Source organism: Coenobita brevimanus, chromosome 60 (genome assembly GCF_032717465.1).
Source record: "Coenobita brevimanus isolate Jiangsu-jjx chromosome 60, ASM3271746v2, whole genome shotgun sequence".
Lineage (NCBI taxonomy): Eukaryota > Metazoa > Arthropoda > Malacostraca > Decapoda > Coenobitidae > Coenobita > Coenobita brevimanus.
The window spans coordinates 33,245,217-33,268,889 of NC_137013.1; the positions used below are offsets into that span (position 1 = coordinate 33,245,217).

General features: G+C 43.1%; 1 protein-coding gene across 1 annotated transcript in view; it reads left to right on the forward strand.

Annotated features, from left to right (window-relative positions):
- Piezo (piezo type mechanosensitive ion channel component) overlaps positions 1-23,673 on the forward strand; it is a 1,050,432-nt gene that overhangs the window by 840,512 nt on the left and 186,247 nt on the right. Inside the window, exon 39 of the mRNA XM_080275143.1 lies at positions 14,595-14,758. Coding sequence (XP_080131269.1) covers positions 14,595-14,758 — 164 coding nt within the window. The remainder of the gene's footprint in view (positions 1-14,594; positions 14,759-23,673) is intronic.

Consider the following 23,673-nt stretch of genomic DNA (forward strand, 5'->3'; position numbering starts at 1 on the left):
TCTCTTATTTTGGTCTCTACAAAGCACATGACATCAGGTTCATGTTCTCTCAAGAAATCATTAATTTCGATCCTTGTCGATATGAAACCATCAACATTAGTATATATCACCTTCAAATTATTTTTGACGTTTTTAATACCCTCTTCTCACCTACTCTCTGTCCGTACCACTTCCTCAACTTCTGATCTTTCACAGCCATCCCCCTTAGTTTCCTTCACTTCTGTTTCCTTAAATACCACTTCCTTACTTTCATATCCATTACTCTCCAAAAAAAAGTATTACATTCTTCCTCTGCCCTCTTATCATTTTTTTCCTTTACTTCTTCCTTCAATGATTTTAAAACTTCTGTTTCTTCTTCATTCAAATCTTTTCTTATTATAATATTTTCCATCCCTGCCGCTTTGCTTAATTTCCAGGTCACTTTCAGTATGTCATCTGCTACACTTTCTGCTGACAATTTGACTCTCAATGGTCTTGATTCCCCTTTCTTATAGGGCCCTATCCTCCTTACTTCCTCAGTTTCTTTTACCCACTTGTCTCCTTCGAGGTCAATCTTGCCTAATATTCCTCTCACCAGGTTCGTGTCTCTCTCAAGTCTTACGAACCTAACCTTTTCTTCCTCTTCCCTGTTTCCAAATATTACCAGACATCTGTTCCTTTCTACAGTTTCTCTCACTATTTTCTCTTTTTTCTTCAGTATTTTCACTACATTTTCTTCCATTTTTTTCTTGTTCATTTCCCTTTCTTCCTGGATGATTTCTCTTAAGCTGACCACTTCCTTCTGTTCTTCTTCAACGTGTGCCCACTTTGCCTTATGTTCTTCTAATACACTACTCACCTTCTCCGTTTTATTAGTACTTTCCTCTAGTTTCCTCCTCAGTTCGACATTTTCCCGCTTCAAATTTCTAATCTCTTCATTCGCTGTCTCATTGGACTGGATCAGACTCTGTATGGTAGTCTCCGTATTTTCAGACACATCCATTATCACTAGATTCTCTACTTTCTTTTCAAGTTCACTAATCCTCATAATTAATGTTTTAACCAGGTCCATGACATTGGTATTTCTATCAAATCCTTGAAATTCGAGTCCCTCATTGTTTACATTTTCGGCCATGTTTGATGTTGGTTAAAGTACCAAAACAGCTGTTACCGAAAAATACTACAAACATTCATGTATACTCTAGCCATCCGATGTAAGAGACAGTTCCCCACAGACCCAGACTTTGCACCCTTCACTTACAGCCAGATGAAACACATTATTAGCATCCTTAAGCACTTATCTGCCTGTGGCCCAGACAGCATAAGCTACATACACCTTAAACATCTTGGACCACAAGACAGACAAGCACTCACCAATATACCAGACTACAGCTACTCACGCAACAAAGTACCCAACATCTGGAAGCATGGTATTATCATCACTATCCCCAAACCTAACAATGACCTCAAGTTACCTTCCTCGCTCTGCCCCATCACACTCCTCTGCACCCCTCCAAAGCTACTAAACAACTGGTATTACAATTAGTAACACCTCACATCCCCCTAGCCCCATCACAACATGGTTTCAGGCCACTACACTCCACAAACACTTCGTACAGACATTACACAAAGAGTTTTTGATGGCATCGATTCAGCTAGGCCACCACATAGAACATTTCTAGTCACACTAGAAATTAACAGAGCTTTTGATGCCATCCCCTGCCACAACCTCACAAACAAAATATTCAACACAAACATGCACAGTAACACAAAGATGGTTGGCAAACTATTTAGCAGGCAGATGTGCACATGTAACATTTGCCACTCAGTCATTGAACATCAGAAACTTCACAAACAGCATCCCTTAAGGATCTGTTTGTCCCCTACACTTTTTAACCTACAGTATACATGCATGACATACCCACACACCACACACCACAAATACACATAGCATCCTGTGCAGATAACATAACACATGTATGCACCAAAATGCAAACACAGCCACACACATCTTCCAACCTTACCTCAACACACTACACAAATGGTTCACGAAAAATAAACTTACAGCAGCCCCAGGCAAATCTACAGTGGCCCTTCTCACAAACTGGACAGCAGAACATAGTCATATTCCACACCTCACAATAAGCAACACTCCCCTATGACTCACACACACACACACACACACACACACACACACACACACACACACACACACAAATAGCAGAAAAAGCAATACAGGAGGAGTTAAGTAGATTAGACAGAGGAAAAGCAAGTGGTCCTGATGAAATTTCATGTTGGGTACTACGAGAATGTGCAAAGGAGTTAAGTAGACCATTATTTTTAATTTTCAAGAAATCCTTGAGTCAAGGTAACCTACCTGATATTTGGAAAAAAGCAAATATTGTCCCCTTATTCAAGAAAGGAAATAGACAAAATCCTCTCAACTACCGACCAGTATCACTGACCAGTGTTGTAAGCAAGGTATTAGAAAAGCTTATAAGAAAAGCTTGGGTAAACCATCTAGAAGAACACAGTATGATAACAGAAAGACAGTTTGGTTTCAGAAAAGGAAAATCATGTGTTACTAATCTGTTGAGCTACTATGACAGAGTAAGAAACACAATACAGGAAAGGGAAGGATGGGTGGACAGTATCTATTTAGATTTCAAGAAAACTTTTGACACAGTACCACACCAAAGACTTTTATGGAAACTATACCATCAAGGAGGAATTCGAGGCAAACTGTTTTGTTGGATGCAAGACTTTCTCATAAAAAGAGAAATAAGAACAGTACTAAGAGGAAACTACTCATCATGGAAAGAAGTGACTAGTGGAGTACCACAGGGTTCAGTGCTGGCACCAATCATGTTTTTAGTGTATATAAATGATATAAACAGTAACGCTGGAAATGAGAGCTATCTGAATATGTTTGCAGATGATGCAAAAATACAAAGGAGAATTACTAACACAGACTCTTGTAAAGAGCTACAAGAAGAATTAAATAAACTTCATGAATGGAGTAGTACATGGCAAATGGAATTCAATGTGGACAAGTGTCATGTAATCAAGTTTGGTAAAAGTGGAAAAAGACCTGATTGGGATTATGGAAAAGATTGTAAGTTAGGAAATAAAACCCTATACACATCAGAAAGAGAGAAAGACCTAGGTGTGATCATCAATAACAGACTATCTCTGGCTGACCACATCAGCGAGAAGGTACGGAACATGTATACACTACTTGCAAATATGAGAATAGCATTCACATACATAAATGAAGACATGCTAAGAAGGATAATAACATCATTCATTAGACCAACCCTGGAATATGCATCAGTAGTCTGGAGTCCTCATCTCAAAGAGCACATAGACAAGATTGAAAAAGTTCAAAGGGCCGCTACAAGATGGATACCAAGCTTGAGGGACCTAAGCTACGAAGAAAGACTAAATAAACTGTATCTACCAACACTACAGGAGCGAAGGAAAAGAGGTGACATGATAATGCTATATAAGTGCATATCAGGGAAGGAGAAAATAGACATAAATGATTATTTAACACATGGAGAAGCATCAGCAAGAGGACACTGCAAAAAACTGCATGAGAAGAGAGGTGATAAAGACGTAAGGAAATTCAGTTTCCCAAACAGAGCAATTGACCAATGGAATGCACTACCGAATGAAATAGTGTGTGCCAAAACAATTCACAAATTTAAGGATATGTATGATAAATATGGTTTAAGACACGGGACAGTACGAGTTTGACTCATTCCTGTAAAGATACAGTTAGGTAAGAACAATTAGGTAAGAACACACGCATGCACACACAGACACACACGCATGGACACACATGCACACACACACACACACACACACACACACACACACACACACACACACTCGCTGGCGCAGTGGTAACGTTCTCGCTTGCCATCTGGTAGACGGGAGTTCGTTCCTCGCTCAGGTTGTGAAAAGTTACACTGATGAAGTGGGTGGTCACTGTCCCCCTTGAGCAAGGGGACGGGTGTGTGCGTGTGTGAAGGTTACAGCCTTGCCCTTAGATCGGACTATATGAGCTCTCAGCCCCCTTCCAGGAGGGTACAAGCTGACGATCACGACCATCAAGTGATCCTGACCGACCCGGTGAATTACACACACGCACATGCACGCGCACACACACACACACACACACACACACACACACACACACACACACAAATGAGGACAGTAATAAAGGATAGGATGTCTGGATGGAGGGAGGTAACAAGTGGAGTCCCTCAAGGATCGGTGTTGGCACCAGTAATGTTCCTGATTTAAGTAAATGATATGGTAGATGGAGTGAAGAGTTATGCTAGTCTGTTTGCTGATGATGTAAAGATCTTGAGGAAGGTAGAGGTTGAGGAGGATTGTAAAATGCTGCAGGAGGATTTGGATAGGATACATGATTGGAGCCAGATGTGGGAAATGAAATTTAATGTAAAGAAATGTAAAATATTGGAAATGGGTAAAAGTACCAGGAGGCCATCACTAAATTATTTGTTGGGTAATGAATTAATCACAAAAATGAGAGAAGAGAAAGATTTGGGAGTGTTGGTCCAAGATAGTCTGTCACCTGAAAAACACATAAACATGATAGTTAGAGAGATGTATAAACTCTTGACTGACATAAGAGTAGCATTTCATTATATGGATGAGGAGATGATGAAAAAATTGATAGTGGCCATGATCCGCCCCAGGTTAGAATATGCAGCGGTAGTGTGGTCCCCACACAAAAAGAAAGATATAAACAAAATTGAAAGAATACAAAGAACAGCAACCAAGATGGTCCCCAGTCAGGCAGATCTGTCATACAAAAAGAGGCTGGAAAAGCTGGATTTTCCTTCCTTAGAGGAAAGGAGAAAGAGGGGAGACATGATTGCAGTGTTTAGGACCATGATAGGAGTAGATAAAAGTGACAAAGAAGATCTGTTTGTATGGGATAAGAGAGCAACAAGAGGACACGGAATGAAATTGAAAAAGTCAAGCTATTTATCTATCTATTGCCAGATGCCTCAATCCCGTTTGGGGTGGCCACAAACAAATCGCCTCCAAAGTCGCCCTGTCCCCTGCCATTTCACTGCCCTGCTCCCAACTCACACACCCCTCTCTCATATACCTCTCCACCCCATCCCTCCATCTCATCCTCGGCCTCCCCCTCCCTCTTCCCCCCTCCACCTCACTCACATACACTTTCTGCGTCAGTCTTTCACGCTCCATCCTCTCCACATGGCCAAACCACCTCAGTGTGTTCCTCATAACGCTTCCTATCACATCCACATCAACACCACATCGCTCCTTTATATCCTCATTCGTCAGCCTGTCTCTCCATGTGACTCCACAGGCTCCTCTTAAATAACTCATTTCCACTGCTCTCACTCTTGACTTGTGTCCTTCCAACAACGTCCAAGCTTCACTTCCGTACGTTAGAGTTGGTATCACAATACTGTTATGTAGTAACTTTTTCACTTCCATGCTCACTTCCCTGTTTCTTATCACTGCTTTCAAAGAACCAGCAACCTTTCTTCCCTGCTGTACCCTTTCAAGCACTTCACCCTCCAAACCTCCATCCTTACTCATCACACTACCCAAGTACTTAAACGTACTCACATTTTCCAATTCCTCACCATCCAACCTCGCTGTCCATTCACTGACTTCACCTCTCTCAAAGACCATCACTTTACTCTTCCCTACATTCACCTTTAGATTCCGTTTCTTACACACTCTCCCAAACTCATCCACCAAGCCTTGCAGCTCCCCTTCGTCTTCACTCAACAACACAGTATCATCTGCAAACAACAGTACAAGGAGTTTCCAAACACTATCCTCTCTCATCAGGGCCACTCCAGCATCCACTACCCTACCTTGTACCTCTTTAGTACAGATTGAACAACCATGGAGACATGACACATCCCTGTTTCAACCCAACTTTCAAAGAGAAAAATTCACTTAGTTCACCATTCACACGCACTGCAGGCTTTGCACCATCGTACATACTCTTCACAGCATTCAACAACTTCCCATCTACTCCATATATTCTTAACGCTTTCCACAATCCTTGTCTATCCACCCTGTCATATGCTTTCTCCAAATCCGTGGAAGCTACATACAACTTCTTTCCCTTCTCTAGAAACTTTTCCACTAAAGATCTAAGAATGAATATCTGATCTACACAACCTCTTCCCTTCCTCAAGCCTCCCTGTTCTTCTCCAACTAATTTCTCTGTTCTCTCTCGAACTCTGTCAATAAGTATCCTACCATACACTTTTCCTATTATACTAAGAAGACAAATGCCCCTATGATTTCCACACACTTCTTTTTCCCCTTTTCCTTTGTACAAGGGAATAATTATACCTGACTTCCAATCCTCCGGGACTCTACCTTCCTCCCAGGCCAATCTGCACATCTTCCACATCCATTCTACTACTATCTCTCCCCCATGCTTCAGCATTTCACCACACACTCCATCAATTCCTGGGGCTTTCCCCGATTTAACTTTCTTCATTGCTTCCACAACTTCTATCCTACTGATTTCTTCCTGTCGTCTCACCTCCCTCCTTCTCCCAGCCATTCCCCAGCCACTTATACTCGCATTACTTCCATCCTCTACATTCAACAAGTCAAGCTGCTTGAAGGATATCAAGAAATATAGCTTTCCTTACAGAAGTATAGACTTATGGAAAAGCCTGGACAAAGAGATTGTCCAGTCTAAAATCTTAAACGAGTTTAAAGCTAAATTTGACTTACAGAGACACAGCGATGGGAACCCACGAGCATAGCACATTTCGTGTATATCACAATTAGGTACAGTAGGCTCGCACAGTGCGCGAGAGATTGGGCGGTCCACGACCTCGCGCACTGGGAATTCGCGAACTGGGAATACATAATCTTATGGGAATAATTACATATGGGTGGTACCCCCTCATACCTGGACATTTTTTTGCCCTTAGAGACATAATAAAGGTCATATTTTTCAGACATTGTACTAAAGCTATAGCTACAGTAACAAAAATATGGGTAGTCACCATAACAACAGTAGACAACAGGCCTGATGACCTTAAATAATAGGGGTTCCAGGGCGCAGCAACACTTACAGCGCCGCACTCCCCACCGCACCAACACTTCCCTCCACAGACTCCTCTTGAGCACCTTCCCCAGGAGCATCAAAGTCACTCACTTCGGCCATAAACCCTTCAAAGTCCAATGCTGACACTTCTGACATTGCATCCTCTTCATCCTCAACAGGAACAGGAGCAGACGATGTCGCTGGTTCCGCAATTTCACTAACTTGAGCCCGCTGTGTGTAGCTTGTTATGAGCGTCTGTTTTCTCCTGTTTATTTCTTCCCTGTGCCTGTCTGTGTAGAAACAGAAGAGTTTGTCTATACCAACCAGAAGTTCCTCCATTCTTAGGTTGCTCACTTCCTGTTCCTTCACCTCCTCCTTGAGCTTATCCACAGCAGCAAGGATCTTGCTAATATTTGACATACACAGCTCAGTCCTGCCTTCCATCACGCTAGACTGCTCAACTTGACTCTGCCTGGCATCGGGTTGGAGCCATGGTGCGGCAAAGTACAGGCAAGGATGAAGCAGCATAAAAAACACCACACGTTGTACACGACAGGTTAGCTGTAAAGAGCAGATCCGCACAGTGCACGAGCCAGGACTGTTATGGCGCGCCCGCTCCCTTGTACCCCAAGCTGCGCAGTAGAATGCCCGGGAATTTCTGCGCATCAACATGACGACACGTGACGCGCTGTGTGAGGGGTGGTCGCTCACTAATAGAAAATGGCATTTTTGAGTCACTCCTTGCCTCTGCCTCGTCTGTGCGGTAAACTCGCACATTCAAGGGTTTTTGGTTATGATTTTTGGTCACTCAGGCACAATGCGAATTGCGCACTGTGCGAACCTAGTGTGTATTAGGTAAATACGTAAATATTTGGACTGACTTTGATGAAAAGGTGGTGCAGGAGAAAAACATTCATGTCTGTAAAAGTAGACTAGATAAATGTGGATATGGAGCCAGGACAACACGAGCATTGCTCAATTCCTGTATACTGTACTACAAATAGGTAAATACAAATAGGTCATTGAGTTACAGATGATAATAGGGAACATCGAGCCAAGAGACGAGCTTCATAGACAGGGAAGATACAACTTTGGGAAAGCAAATTTTTCAGGACTGAGAAACTTTTTTGAAAATGTGGATTGTAGAAAATTCAGCGAAACAAGAGAGATACAGAGGAAGTGGGATATCTTTCCAGACCTCTATAATATGGGAGTGGAAAAATTTGTACCAAGAGTAAGAGGGAAAGAAAACAGGAAAAAGGAGTGGTTTAATAGAAGGTGTATCATAGCAAAAAAAGAGAGAGATAAGGTGTGGAACAATTGGAGAAAGAGAGTTAACAACAGAACAAAGGAAGAATGTAAAAGAATAAGAATTGAATACATAAGAATATGTAGAGAAGAAGAAAGGAATTTTGAAAAAGGTTTAATAGACAAATGCAAGGATGAACCCAAACTGTTTTATAGATTTGTTAATGGCAAACTGAAACAAAAGGAAGGAATCACCAGACTGAAAGTAAAAATTGAGGTCTACAAAGATGCAGCAATGCAAGCTGAAATAATGAACAAATGTTTCCAGTCAGTTTTCACTAATGAAAAAGAGTTTGTGGAAGGGGAGGGAGCGATTAGAAATGTACCGGTGATAAAAGATATAAAAGTGGAGGTACAGGAAGCGTATAAATTACTAGAAACTCAAGATGTAAGGAAAGCCCCAGGACCTGATGGAATTTCTAATTGGGTACTGAAGGAATGCAGAGAACAACTGGCGGATAAAATTCACAGTTTAATCGTGTGTTCTCTGGAAGAGGGGAAAGTGCCACAAGAATGGAAGAGGGCAAATGTGGTACCAATTTATAGGGGAGGAAACTGGGAAGAACCCCTGAATTATAGACCAGTGTGTCTAACCAGCATGGTCACAAAATTGTGCGAGAGTATCCTGAAAGACAGATGGATAAAATATCTAGAAGAAATGAATATTTTGGCTGAATGTCAGTTTGGATTCAGAAGTGGAAGGTTATGTGTTTCTAACTTGTTGAGCTTTTACTCGAGAGCGATTGACGTGGTACAGGAGAGAGATGGTTGGGTGGATTGTGTGTACTTGGACTTAGAGAAGGCCTTTGACAAGGTACCCCATAAGGGACTAATGTGGAAACTAGAATATATAGGAGGACTGAAGGGGAAATTTCTGGAATGGATGAGAGACTTTTTGAGAGACAGACAAATGAGGACAGTAATAAAGGATAGGATGTCTGGATGTAGGGAAGTAACAAATGGAGTCCCTCAAGGCTCAGTGTTGGCGCCAGTAATGTTCCTGATTTACGTAAATGATATGGTAGATGGAGTGAACAGTTATGCAAGTTGTTTGCTGATGTAAAGATCTTGAGGAAGGTAGAGGTTGAGGAGGATTGTAAAATGCTGCAGGAAGATCTGGATAGGATACATGATTGGAGCCGGACGTGGGAAATGAAATATAATGTAAAGAAATGTAAAATATTGGAAATGGGTAAAAGAACCAGGAAGCCATCACTGATTTATTTGTTGGGTAATGAATTAATCACAAAAATGAGAGAAGAGAAAGATTTGGGGGTGCTGGTCCAAGATAGTTTGTCACCAGAAAAGCACATTAACAAGATAGTTGGAGAGACTTATAAACTCTTGACTAATATAAGAGTAGCATTTCATTATATGGATGAGATGATGAAAAAATTGATAGTGGCCATGATCCGCCCCAGGTTAGAATATGCAGCGGTGGTGTGGTCCCCACACAGAAAGAAAGATATAAACAAGATTGAGAGAACACAAAGAACAGCAACCAAGATGGTCCCTAGTCTGGCAGACCTATCATACAGAGAGAGGCTGGAAAAGCTTGACTTGCCTTCTTTAGAGGAAAGGAGAAAGAGGGGAGACATGATTGCAGTGTTCAGGACGATGGTGGGAGTAGATAAAATTGACATAGAAGATCTGTTTGTATGGGATAAGAGAGCAACAAGAGGACACGGAATGAAATTGAAAAAGTCAAGCTGCTTGAAAGATATCAAGAAATATAGCTTTCCTTACAGAAGTATAGACTTATGGAATAGCCAGGACAAAGAGATCGTCCAGTCTAAAAACTTAAACGAGTTTAAAGCTAAATTTGACTTATTGAGAAACAGCGACGGAAACCCACGAGCATAGCACACTCTGTGTATATCACAATTAGGTATATTAGGTAAATCCATATATATTTGGAACGACTTAGACAAAGAGGTGGTGCATGAGAAAAACATTCATGTGTGTAAAGGTAGACTTGATAAATGTGGATTTGGAGACAGGACAACACGAGCATTGCTCAATACCTGTATACCTGTACTACAAATAGGTAAATACACACACACACACACACACACACACACACACACACACACACACACACACACACACACACACAAAATCCTTGTTGTAACATACATCAGTGTCATTTAAACAACATATCTCAAACATTAAAAATAAATTAACACCAAGACTCAGTGCCCTAATGTCACTTGCCCATACAACATTCAGATGCAACAAAGAAACCGCCACCTCAGTATACAAACAGTATATACGTTCAGTGATGAACAATGGAAGCCCTGCTTGAGGCTTCTAACCTCACTGAAACACACTACAACACCCTGCAGACCATACAGAACAAGGACGTAAAAATAATCACAGGCTGCACAGCTACTATACCTACAGACCACCTACACCAAGAAACCAAAGTCCTCAAAGTCAAGGATCATCTGGCCATGAGAGACACACAAATTCTTGCTGCAGCATCCACAAATCCACACTATCCACTACACTACATGGCAGCACATCCACACACACACCAAGGAACATCAAAACAACACCCAACACTCGATATCATACACAAATACTTTCATCTCTCCCCCCTCACCTGCCTCAAATCAGCTTCCAGAAGCATATCTATGTTCATGTCACACGCCACTCCGTTCAGTCACTCAAGACAACTCACAGCTTCATGCACGGCCTCCTGATATCCACCTTTCTAAATCTTACCTCCCTCATAAGGACAGGGTCCACCTGGCCAAGCTGAGATGTGGGCATCATCCAGCCCTGTTGAGTAATCAGAAAAGGCTGGATGACTCAGTCACTGATGCCTGTCCAGGATGCAGCACAGCACCTCATACTATTATGCACATTATGGAAGACTACCACCTGTGTCAACAACGCAACATACACTCTTTGTGGGTTCTGTGGGAAAGCTCAGTTTCGGCCTTGGCCTTCCTTGGGACTTGGGGCTGTTCAGCCAGACTGCCTAGGGAACAACTACTTCTACTACTTGTTTTTAAGTTTCCTCAGCAGAGTGGTAGATAATATACAAGAAAGAAAAGGCTGGGTAGACTGTCTCTACCTGGACTAGAAGAAGGCATTTGATAGAGTGCCACACAGAAGATTTTTGTGGAAATTGAAAGTCGGTGGATGAGTGCATGAGAAATCACTGAAATGAATGGAAACTTATATGGTGAGAAGGAAAATGAGAACAGTTATAAGAGATAAGTTTTCCCAATGGAGGGGAGTGGCATTTGGAGTACCCCAGAGTTCTGTGTTGGCCCCAAGTATGTCCTTGATATATGTACATGACATGTCTGAAGGGTTGAGTATGGAACTTATAAGTTTATTTGCATATGATGCAAAAATTCTAAAGTGCATCAAAGGGTTAGATTGTTGCATGAATTGCAAAAGTATTGGATAAACTCCACAGTCGGAGTCAAACTAGGAAAATGGAATTCAGCGCTTAAAAATGCCATGTTTAGAATCGGGAGTGAGTGACAAGGGGCCAAGGTATGCACACAGGATGGGAGAAGAGATATAATAAGGCAAAGGAAGATAAAGACCTTGATGCAACTATACTGGGTGACCTATCACCAGAGAAACACATAAACAGTATTATTGAAGGAGCTAATGGATTACTGACAGATGTGAGTGTGGCTTTTAACCCTTTAACCACGGGGCATCACTTTCGTGACGCTCAGGAGCAAGGGATCATACCGCGGGGCATCACTTTTGTGCTTCTGTGTTATTTTGAATTCACCCAGGCTTTCAAGTGGTGGCTTGTATCATTCATCAGTACTACCAGTGTCCAGCTATACCCAGTTCTGCTAATGTCACCTGTATTCCCATCCACTGTTGACAATTCAGCCATTTTTCTCCTGTCCTTGACTTCCCCCCTCCTTACCTCCCCTCCATTACCCTCTCCTTCCACCTGACCAGCTGCGCTGCGCTACACAAATGCTGGACGGATTTTTCCACTCATTTTATCCATTGAAATGTGCCCTTTGCCCTATTCTTATACAAAATAATATATAAAAGAAAGAGAAAAGGTAATTGATACTGCCATACATCTGGAATGGGCTAATTATCACCTGGCAACACCTCAAGTGCACTCATTCACTAATTTTCCCTGTTTATTTCCCCTTGAAATATGCCGTATGACCTGTTCTCATAATAAAAATATATATAAGAAAGGAAGGGAGAAGCCTAAGTGATATTTACATTCACCTGGAACTACCTAATTTATTATGTATTGTCTAGATTTCCTGCCAATCATTTCATAGCGTATATATTAGCAGCTGTCACCACGCTGACATTGGCAGCCCTTCACTGCCCCTAGGCAACAGCATTCAGTTTACTGTCGTCTTTCAAGGTGAAACCATGTCGGATTCGCGCCTGTCCAATTCCGCCGCTTTTTTGCCCCATGCAAAGGGCCCTGTGACCTCTACCCCAACTAAACCTCGTGTGGAAAGGGGTAAAGGGCTTAGTGACTGCTGTGGAACGTGAACTGGCTAGTTTATCAATGATAATGATGGACAGTGACTACGATCTTTCTGGTGACCCTAAAACAGTGCAAGTAGAAATGTAAATAATGTGTAAACAGTAAGTGAAAGCAATGAATGTAAATATAACTTAACAGTGGAAAATAGTTTTATAAGTTACTGCAGGTGACAGTGCATAACATAGTGTAAATAAAATAGAAATGTAAACAATGTAAATAAAATAGAGAATGTAAACAGAAATGTGAATACATGTATATATACTAGGAGTAATGAAAGTGAAAGTCTCACTCTAGCATGTATGAATACTGGGAGCAATGAAAATGAAAGTGACAGATTCACACTCTACGCTAGTATACAGGACGAGAAAGTGAATGCCTGGAGTGAAAATAAACTACTAGTACTGAAAGAAACTTATAGATAAATATTGTACATATAAAGAAGTGTAATAAAGTACTAGGAATATAAAGTGTGTGTGTGTTTATAAATAACAAATGGCAGCTTCGCCTTAGAATACCATCGGGGAACCAGCACGGGAGGAAAGCTCATATGCGCTTGTAATTTACATAGCTTTCACAATGTTTTTTTTTGGAATATGGATTCCAAACTACTTGAAATTCATAGAATAGTGTTTGTAGTTATAATATCAGGCAGTGGTAACCATATTATGGGGTATCGGGAAGTGTAAAGTGGAGACTTTGTTACTCAACTTCAGAAGTCTCCACAAGTCCTACGGTAGATGACAAAGGCTCAACAAACACCCCAGGGGAAAGCTGAAGGTATGTGCCATATGCATATTTAATTGTAATATTCTAGGACTAATGACTGATTTTTGGCAAATATTTTTAAAAAGTCAGTCGGAGCGCGAATAGCCTAGCGGTACGTGCAAGGAGCGCAAAAACAACCCAGCGGTGTAGGGGTTAATTATCAGGATGAAGAGATGTTGAGGGAGTTAACAGTGTCTATGATAAGACCAAGATCAGAATAGGCACCAGTAATCTGGCCATCACACTTAAAAATGCACATTAATAAACTGGAAAAGATACAAAGAATAGCCACAAAATTTATATTGAGCTTGAGAGACTTGCCTTATGAGGAGAGACTAGAAAAGGTGAAATTACCAACCTTGAGAGAAGGGAGAGATGAGATTTGATCACAATGTTTAAAGGAGCAATGGGAATAGAATGAGTGGATAAAGGACGGCTCTATGAGATGATGGAAGAACAAGTAGGTCATGAATTCCAGCTGAGGAAGAGTTGGTGCCCCAGTGATGAAAAGAAATTTAGTTTCCCTAATGGAGCTTTAGATACTTGGAATAATTTGGAAAGGGAGATGGTACATGCAAATAGCATCCATCTGTTTAAAACTACAGTAGGTTAACTAAAAAAGTACTCATGGATAAAGAGACAGGACAACATGAGCATAGCTCAAATCCTGGAAACTACAATCAAGTAAATGCATCACTGTCATGTTTAACTTCCTTGTCAGCACCATATCTAGTACAGTAGGTGTACTGCAAAATGATGGACTTGACAGGTCAGCTGTAAAGGCATCAATGAAAGATTGATAAAACATATTTATACATTAACTGTGAATTTATCAGGGAAAAAAAGCATCAGTGAAAGCAACATACTTGTATATCAGGGACCTGCACTATATTGATTGGTTATTAATTTTAAACTTACCTTTTCTTCCTTGTTACATTTCAGGTTATAGTGGTTATTAAGTACCTGTTCCAGTTTGACTTTTTCCCATGGAACCATATAGAACAACTTAATAAACCCTTCTGGCCACCACGCATTATTGGAGTGGAGAAGAAGAATCGCTATGCTGTGTATGACCTCGCCCTGTTACTGGTTGTATTTTTCCACAGGTACGTATTTTTTTGTCCTCCTAACCAGTTTGCTCTGATAACATGTTTTATTTTTGCTACTTTTTGATGATTATACTTGACCTAAGAGAACCCCTTGGTAATATAGGGATTAATAAATGCTTTATCTAAGGAAAAAAATAAGTTAATATTGGAGACTACAAACACAAAATAGAAAATACTTTGCTGAATTCAAAAGGTTAATGTGTTTGCAGTGCAGTACAGTCCACGAGTAACATGTGGTTGAGTGACATGGTTTTGTACTTACGCGGTCAGCACAATGTGACAGGTCATAATCATCATGGGGTAAATCTTGTGCTTACGCGGGAAGTGCCAGCTGGCTGGATGATGCAATTTGAAAGTCGCGTGCAGTGGCTAAACCCACCAGACTGGCCATGATTGGCCGGCTTACATCTGGTTGCATCCACCTCCCACGACGAGGTAAACATCATTTCTGCCTTGGACATCAAAGGATTTGACTTGGATGTTGAAGATGGAAGTGCAGGAGCAACAACAGCTCAGCAATGACAACAGTAACATTGGGGATGGTGAGTGGGGGGAGAGTGCTAGTGGGCCACACATCAACAACACAGGGGTACCCAGCCTAACTCGTTACTTATTATGTACGATAGCAGCGTGGAATTTCCAATTTTCCTATTGGAATGAAGTGTTGACAGGATCCTCTCTGATTTTTTTATAGATTAGCCAATGTAGTTGGCTTTTTTAAAATGTTGGTTCTTAAAAATGTTTGTAAATACGAGGGATGATACATAAGCGCGTGGCCAAAGGTACAAGGAGGTGAGCTATACAGTTCTAACTAAATTTACTTACAGTTCATGTCTTTGAATGATTACACAGGGAGTTTGAAATTCATAACTGTTGTATTTTTTGTTTCAGATAACTGAACTTCAAGAGTCATTAATTTTTAAGCAAATGGATAGTATTGTCCATCGTGCAGTCGTCCGTTACCTTGGTATCAAGGGTTTATCACCCAAGGAGATCCACGAGGAGATGGTGGCGACATTAAAGGAGGATACCCCTTCCTACAGTTCAACCAAGAAATGGGCTGCTGAACTTAAATGAGGCAAGAAAAGTCTGGAAGATGACCCTCTTCTAGGAAGGCATGTTGCTGTCACCACACAGGAAACCATTGACAAAATCTATGACGTGGTCTTGGCAGATCAACAAATAACAGAGCATTACATTGCTACAGAGCTGAGTATATCCCAGGAATGTGTTCATGCAGTTATCCGCAATGAACTCCCAGTGACCAAGATTTTAGCTCGCTGGGTCCCAAATCTCCTTGGACCTGATCAGAAGTGGATTTGGCACAACATTTCAAAGGACAATCTTGCTGTTTTTTATGTAAATCCTGAGAGACTTCTCCAGCTATTCGTGACCATGGATGAGACTTGGGTGCACCACTCCCAACCAGAGATGAAAGAACAGTCAAAACAGTGGAAACATGCAGGATCTCTGCCTTCCAGGAAGGCCAAGTCGTTGATGTCTGCAGGGAAGATGATGGCCTCCATTTTTTGGGATGCAGGAGTGCTTCTGGTGTATTGCCTGGAAAAGGGTCACACTGTCACTGGAGTCTATTATTCTGATCTCTTGAGGCAGCTACAAGAGAAAATTAAGAAGAATCAGTGTGGGAAGCTGACAAGAGGGGTTCTCAACCATCAAGACAATGCTCCGGGTCACAAGTCCACAGTGGCCATTGCAGCTATCCATGAATATGGATTCCAGCCTGCTGAACACCTGCCCTATTCACCTGATTTGGCACCCTCAAACTACTACCTGTTCCTCAAGATGAAAAAGGAGCTCAGCAGTAGACATTTTACCACTGATTATGACTTCATTGAGGGGGAGGCTGTGGCAGCAACACGTCCCACCCTTCTCTCCAGTATCACGAGGTCTCAGCGCAGTGAAGCATCGCTGGGTCTGGCTAGTATTTTGATGGGTGACCGTCTGGGATCACTGCTGCCCTATCTGGCTAGTACTTGGATGGGTAACCGCCTGGCTATCCAGTTGCTGATAAAAAAACTTGCACGACACCCAAGATTCCTCTTCAAGAATCTATTCCCTACCCAAGACTACCTTTCACTCCTTAGATAGACTGACTTTGGGTTCTGATAGGCTCGCCCAGTACAAGCTCTGGTGTGGTATGATGCTGAACCCCGAGGCCAGTGGCACAAGGGGGCCCGTTCTGGGGTGGTTAAAGGAAGCACCAGAGTGGGGTTTTACTCTAATAGGGTTAGGGATCTGGGGTACTCCTTCGATCTTGCAAGTTGATTGATTAATTCATTGAAAATAATTAAATCTGGCAGTGCAACTTCCAAGGTCATATGCTGCCATACAGCAAGGTAAAAGATGCAGCAGAATAAAAAGTGCATATTTAAATAAGTTATTATCTGTTAGTAGGAATAAAACACTGAAAATAATAAAACAATAGTTTGTAAAATATCAGTTACAGTACATATAAAAGTGGAAGGAGGCCTGCCTCCTGAAGGAAACTAAAAACGTCAGCAAAATTGCTAGAGGCTTCACCGAGCATTGAGGACAAACAGTAGGCACCATCTGCCCCCTTATGCCAATAGAGGAATCATGGACAAAGGTCCCCCAGACTCGTACGCTCGACCAGCAAGTGATGGACAGTAAGGGGAACAAGGCAGTCATCACAGTACGGTTGAGTATCACCATCCATGAGGAACCCATGTGTAAGCCAAGAGTGCCCAATGCGAAGCCTAGTAAGAGCCACCTTTAATCGCCGAGACATGGAGGGAAGAACCCTTGGCACAACCACTCCCTGAAAGATTTCCTTTAGTTTATTGTGAGAAACAACATCCCAGTCTCTCTGCCAACATGTACAAATTGCTTACTGCAAATAAGGTGTTACATCAGAAGCAGGAAGTGGGTAGTTGGCTGGGGGCTATTGAGAAGACTCCAGTGAAGACAGAGCACTACGTGAGTCACTAAAAATCACAAAAACGGATTGAGGGAGAGTAAAAATGATTTTAAGAGCATGTAAAATTGCAGTCAGTTCTGCCATATACATTGAAGTAATGCCAGGAAGGCTGCAGCCCTTACTAAAGGAAAGGAAGACAGCACTAATTCCTACTCCAGTATCGGTCTTAGACCCGTCAGTATAGACAGGGACAGAACCTTCATGAAAGGAGGCATGTTCTAAAAAGAGAGAGAGGGACACCTGAAAGGGAAGTGAGCCCTTTTTTTCAACAACAGACCTACAAAATGTCACACGAAGGAGTAGCCAAGAACCCACCCTTGGGATCTGATGTGGACAAATTGCCAGTCTCGGAACAGAGAGGGCTAACATAACAGACTGGACCCTTTAACCAAATGGCTTTGGGAAATTAGGACGGGTGTCATAAACAGAAGATTGGGAATCCTGGGAGATGATGGCACAAGAAATTGAGTCTGGAATGCGGTGAAGATGATACCAACACCTCATCATTAGTAACTGGCGTCGCAAATCCAAGGGGAGTACACCAGCATCCACCAACAAACTTGGAATTGGCGATGATCTGAATGCCTCGGTTGCCAGATGTACACCAGCATGATGCACAGAATTTAACAACTGGAGATGGGCATCTGTTGCAGAGGAGTAGACCTCACATCCATATGCAAGTTAGGAAGAATAAGAGACCTAGGGGGAGGGTCTGACGGTCAGCACCCCAAGAGGTATGAGCTAAAACCCTCAAAAGACTCAAAACTTTAAGACAAGCCACCTTAACAGAACGAATATGAGGAACCTAGGTTAGTCATCTATCAAACAGGAGACCTTGAAACTGCATCTCCTCCACACAGGATATTCTTCTGCCATAGTGATTCAAGTCAGGGTCTGGGTGAACCCCTCGAAGACGACAAAAATGCATAGTCACTGTCTTTGTTGAAGAAAAATGAAAACCGCGAGATTCTGCCCAGTCAGAAATTCTATTGAGAGCCAGCTGCAACTTCCTCTCTATCAGAGACATTCTAGACACGGTGAAGGAAATCGAGAGGTCATTGACATATAGTGATCCTCGTACACTTGTGACGTTGTTAATGGCTACAGCAAACAGAGTAACACTAAGGATACTTCCCTGTGGTACTCTGTCTTCTAGTGCTCGGGCATTAGAAAGCACTCCTCCCACTCGCACCCTTAAAATTCAGTTAGATAAAAACGGTTGAATAAAAATAGGTAAGTGCTCACGAAGACCACACTCATGAAGAGAGAGTAAAATACCACGATGCCAGGCACGGTCATATACCTTCTCCAGATCAAAGAAGACCGTGACCTGGTGTTGGTTAGTGGAGAAAGCCTCACAGACAGAAGATTCCAAGAAGAGTGCATCAGAGGTAGTTGCATTTTTCGAAAACCATACTGGGCAGGGGATAAGAAGTCACCTCTCTCTAAAAACCACACAAGCCTAACATTGACCATCTTTTCCAAGACTTTACATATACGAGACATCAAAGAAATAGGCCGATAATTCATCACCTGTAGGTGGTCCTTATCTGGTTTGAGGATGAGGATGACTACAGCAACACCCCAACAAGCCGGAAACTCCCCGGAACACCAGATCTTATTAAGCAGTGAAAGCAAAAACAACAGGGACTCATCAGACAGGTGGCGTAAAAATGCATAAGGAATATCATCACAACCAGGAGAGGAATCATGGCACTGCGACAGAGCCGCATGGAGTTCAGAAATTGAAAATGGAACATTGTAAGGCTCTCCCTCAGCAGAGGCAAAACTGAGACCACGAGACTCAAGGCGCCGACAGTGGCAAGCCGAAGGTGTATCTGCAACCTTCTTTGACACACTGGCAAAATGATCAGCAAGCAACTCTGCAACAGCAATTGGATCAGCCACAGTTCCACCTGCTGCAGATAAAACTGGAGGGGAGGGAACAGTAAATTTTCCATGAAACTTTCCTCACCCGGTTCCACACCTGGTTGATGGAAGTCCTCGAATTGATGGAGGAAACATAACTCTTCCAGGATGAACGCCTGGCCTCCTTTAAAACCCGCCTCATATGAGCTCGTGCCCTCTGATTTGCCACCAAATACTGAGCATCCCCATGGTGACGACGAAGTCGAGAGAAGGCGACTCATTTGGCTCTCACTGCGGAACTGCACTCATAGTTCCACCAAGGAACCAGTTGTTTAGGAAACTGACCCTTCGTTTTTGGAATAGATAATAGGGCTGCTGAGTGCAACATGGTATTGATATATGACACTGCCTCAGTAAGACAGACAAACTCATTGACAGAAAGGGAAGTGGAACTTAATTCCCTGAAACGTGGCCAGTCAGCCTTATCCAGAAGCCAGCGAGGAAGACATGGCTGAGGTCCACCTGCACTAGCAGCTAAAAGCAAGGGAAAATGGTCACTGCCTTACAGGTCTGGCAACACATCCCTGGTAAAATCTAAAACAGCATCAGCTGAGCATAAAGACAAATCAATGGCAGCAAAAGTCCCAGTCTGGCTATGGAAATAAGTCATTTTATTGGCACTGAAAATGCCCAACTTCTCATCTTCCACTAGGATTGGCCTCACTGTTTCCCCATAGTGGATGGTAACCATTCATATCTCCTAGTAACAGAAAGGGAGAAGGAAGGCCACGAATAAGGTGTTCCAGATCCGCCCTTTCAACAATTACACAAGGGGGAAGATAAAGACTGCAAACTATATACTGTCAGTGTAAAAACATCCAGACAGCGACAGCCTGCAGGGGAGTGGAGATGTCCAGATGACTGTACAGAATATCCTGGTGAAGGAAGATAGCAGCACCTCCATGACAACCTTGACCTGGCACAGGATCAGAATAAAAGTCATGGTAGCCAGAAGGACCAGAAGGAACAGCACCACCTACCATGATCTCCTGGATGCACATGCACAGAGGAGTAAATTAAGAAACAAGATGACACAGTTCCTTATAATTAGCACATAAATCCCAACAATTCCACTGGATGATAGAACCCATAATGGAGGAATGATGATTAAGTGCGGACTGTACACCTGACAATCGAGCAGGTTTGGATTGATGCTTATGAATGCCCTTTGCAGGAGCCTGCCCAGCCCAGAAACCTGCACCCTCTGTCAAACATCCGTGGGCAAGACAAGAGGACGAGGAAGGAAGTTTACAACACTCCTTCTTGGAGTAGACATACCACTTTGTTTGGAAGGTGGCTTGGAGGATGTCTTTGGAGGTGTAGGACAGCCAGTGCCCCCACCAGAAGTCCCAGAAGTGGAAGTAGAGTCCACAGGACTTGAATCATTTGACGATGACATCTTATGCTTTAGATCTGAAGCGCCAACAATTTGTCCAATAACTTCCCCACGTGGGGACCGGACCAGAGGCGAACCATCAGCTTCAGCTGTCACCTGGCTAGATTCCTCAGCCTGTGGGGCAGAGGGAACAGGAGAGAGGTCGACACAAGGGGCGACAACAGAGACCTTAGGTGGCCGGTCTTCAGGCTCAGAAGACTCTGACGAACAACAGTGGCGTTTGCTATGTACAGATGAAGCCTCGGTCATACTAGGTAAGACGGAAGAAGGAGTCCGGTCAGTGTGGACATCTGCCACCACCACAGAAGTGTGCATGCTGTCAGCCACTGAAATGGGGGCAGAAACTGCAAATGTAGAGGGTGGGCGAACATCAGTCTCACAAACAGTACTATCCTTGGGGACATCAATCTGTAAATCACTAGTGAAAGGAGTGGGCACTGGAATGGGTTGAGGCGGCCTCTTAGACACAGGGCAGTGCACTGACACTCCAGAAGGGACAACAGCTTGAGTAACTCCGGGCTGGAAAAAGCGAGTCTGGGCTCTCTTCTTAGCTTCAGGAAATGAAACCCTTCCAGTTGTTCGAAGAGACAAAATCTCCTTTTCTAGGCAGTAGCAAGGGCAGTTTTTAGAATTTATAGCATGAGGACCCCCACTGTGATAGCATTTAAGGGTCCTTGACAGTCATTGGTATGACTTAGTCCACCACAGGAGACACATGCACCAGGAAGGCCAGCCTGTGCACAGCTTCAAAAGCGGCTGACATGCCCATATCCCTGGCAGCAGAAACATCACTTTGGGGTTGGTATGTATGGTTTCACAGGAAGTGATAGCCAAGCCAACTTCACAGAGGCAGGCAGGGTCAACCTGTCAGTTGTCAGGAACAAGGTCAGAGTCGGGGTCAAGACACCATCTACCTTTTTCTGCAGACGCTTTACATTCACCACACCAGCAGGTCGCAGCTCCTCCAACAATCACGCCTCCGAATATCGGAGAAGGCCACGACAAAATACCACTCCCTTACATCTGTTAAATGTAGCGTGTGGAACGCATGAAACCTCTGTACCAGAAACTGAAGTCAAAGACATCAACTGGGAACTCTCTTTTGGCAAGACCTCAATAAGGATGTTTCCATGCCCCTGAGATGAGATTTTAGGTTCTTTCATACAGGCTGATAGAATTGCATGGTATAGCTCAAAAATATCTATCTCTGTCACTGATCCACCCACAGAGGATTTTAGCACTAGATATTTTGTGAAAGACTGTGGCACCGTGTTTTCTGGGAAGAACTCCAGAGCCAAACCAACCCGAAGGGATTTCCTCCTAGTCCCGTCCCAAGTAAACGCTGGGGAAGAAGAGGAAAGTCCCCAGGGGCCTGGAAAGGCTCCAGGGTGGCAATAAGAGAAGAGTCCAAAGAATGTCCGGGGGCAGAGCCTGCATCGTCAACAGAGTTATGAAAATTTGTAGCCATATTTTAGACACAAAATGAACTTCATTCCCCCATGCCTCTATCCTCCACGGAGCCCAACAAGGGGAGGTCATATGCCAGGGTAACACCACTGGGAACCCCAGAGCTAGCGGGAGACTATACGCAGGTAACCACTGGAGGACCTCGGCAAGGTGACTCCAGGATGATAGGAACCAAGGCCCCCCAGTGCCCACTTGACCCTAGCCAATGCATGACCAACTGATTGACCTGGTCGGGCCCAACCAGGCCACCCATCTAGCCAGAATAAGGGACAAAAGAGGTGTATTGCTAGCTGTAGGGTGCATCGCGCAGCATCGTTCAACCTCCAGGACTCCCGTCTCCCAGAATTGCGGAACGCCACACACGGCAAACATGTGGGAAGGCAATGGTCCCTCCCTAGATGGCAAATGGGCAGGGACTAACATCACCAGTATGCCTCCTCCACCAGTGATGTAGGGGGTGGTTGGTCCACGAGGCTGACAAATACCGAACCCTACAAAGGTAGAATGCCTCTCAAGGAGGTGGCATTGCCAGCCACACTTCAAGCCCCGCCACCACGTCAAGGCGACCCCCCTCGGCAGGGCGATCTTGCAAGTGGTCACCCCCTTTAGAGGAGGGGGGGGGGAGTTTAGGTTACAAGCCCCAAATCGTAGGTAGCCTGGACCATCTAGGTGGCCTATTAGTGGCCTATCAGGATTCTTTCGCAATGAAGAAAAATGGGCAAACTTAAAAAAGAAAATCAAACCAAACTCAAACTTCTTGAAACAGTTGCCCTGCACAACATCAAAATAACAGGACTTTATACCTCATAAGACTTTATCATTGCAACCACTGCCTCAGAAGATGACACCAGTAAACTACTGTCTCACTCTCTGAAAAGATCTCTTCAGGCCAATGACTTCACCCCAATCCTCCCTCCTGAACTACAAGCCAAAAGGAGCATTATCTGCACCAAAGTAGATGACATCATCTACTCCCACTCAGAAGAGGAGATCAAACAAGAAATCATGAAAGAAAACTCTTGGGCCAAAATTACCAAAACAACTAAATTTGGAAAAAGAAATACAGTGAAGATAGAATATGATGATGTTAAGACGGCAGAAAAGTCAGTAGAAGGGCCGAAATTGTTCCACCTTTGCATCAGCAAAAATCAGATCTAGGCT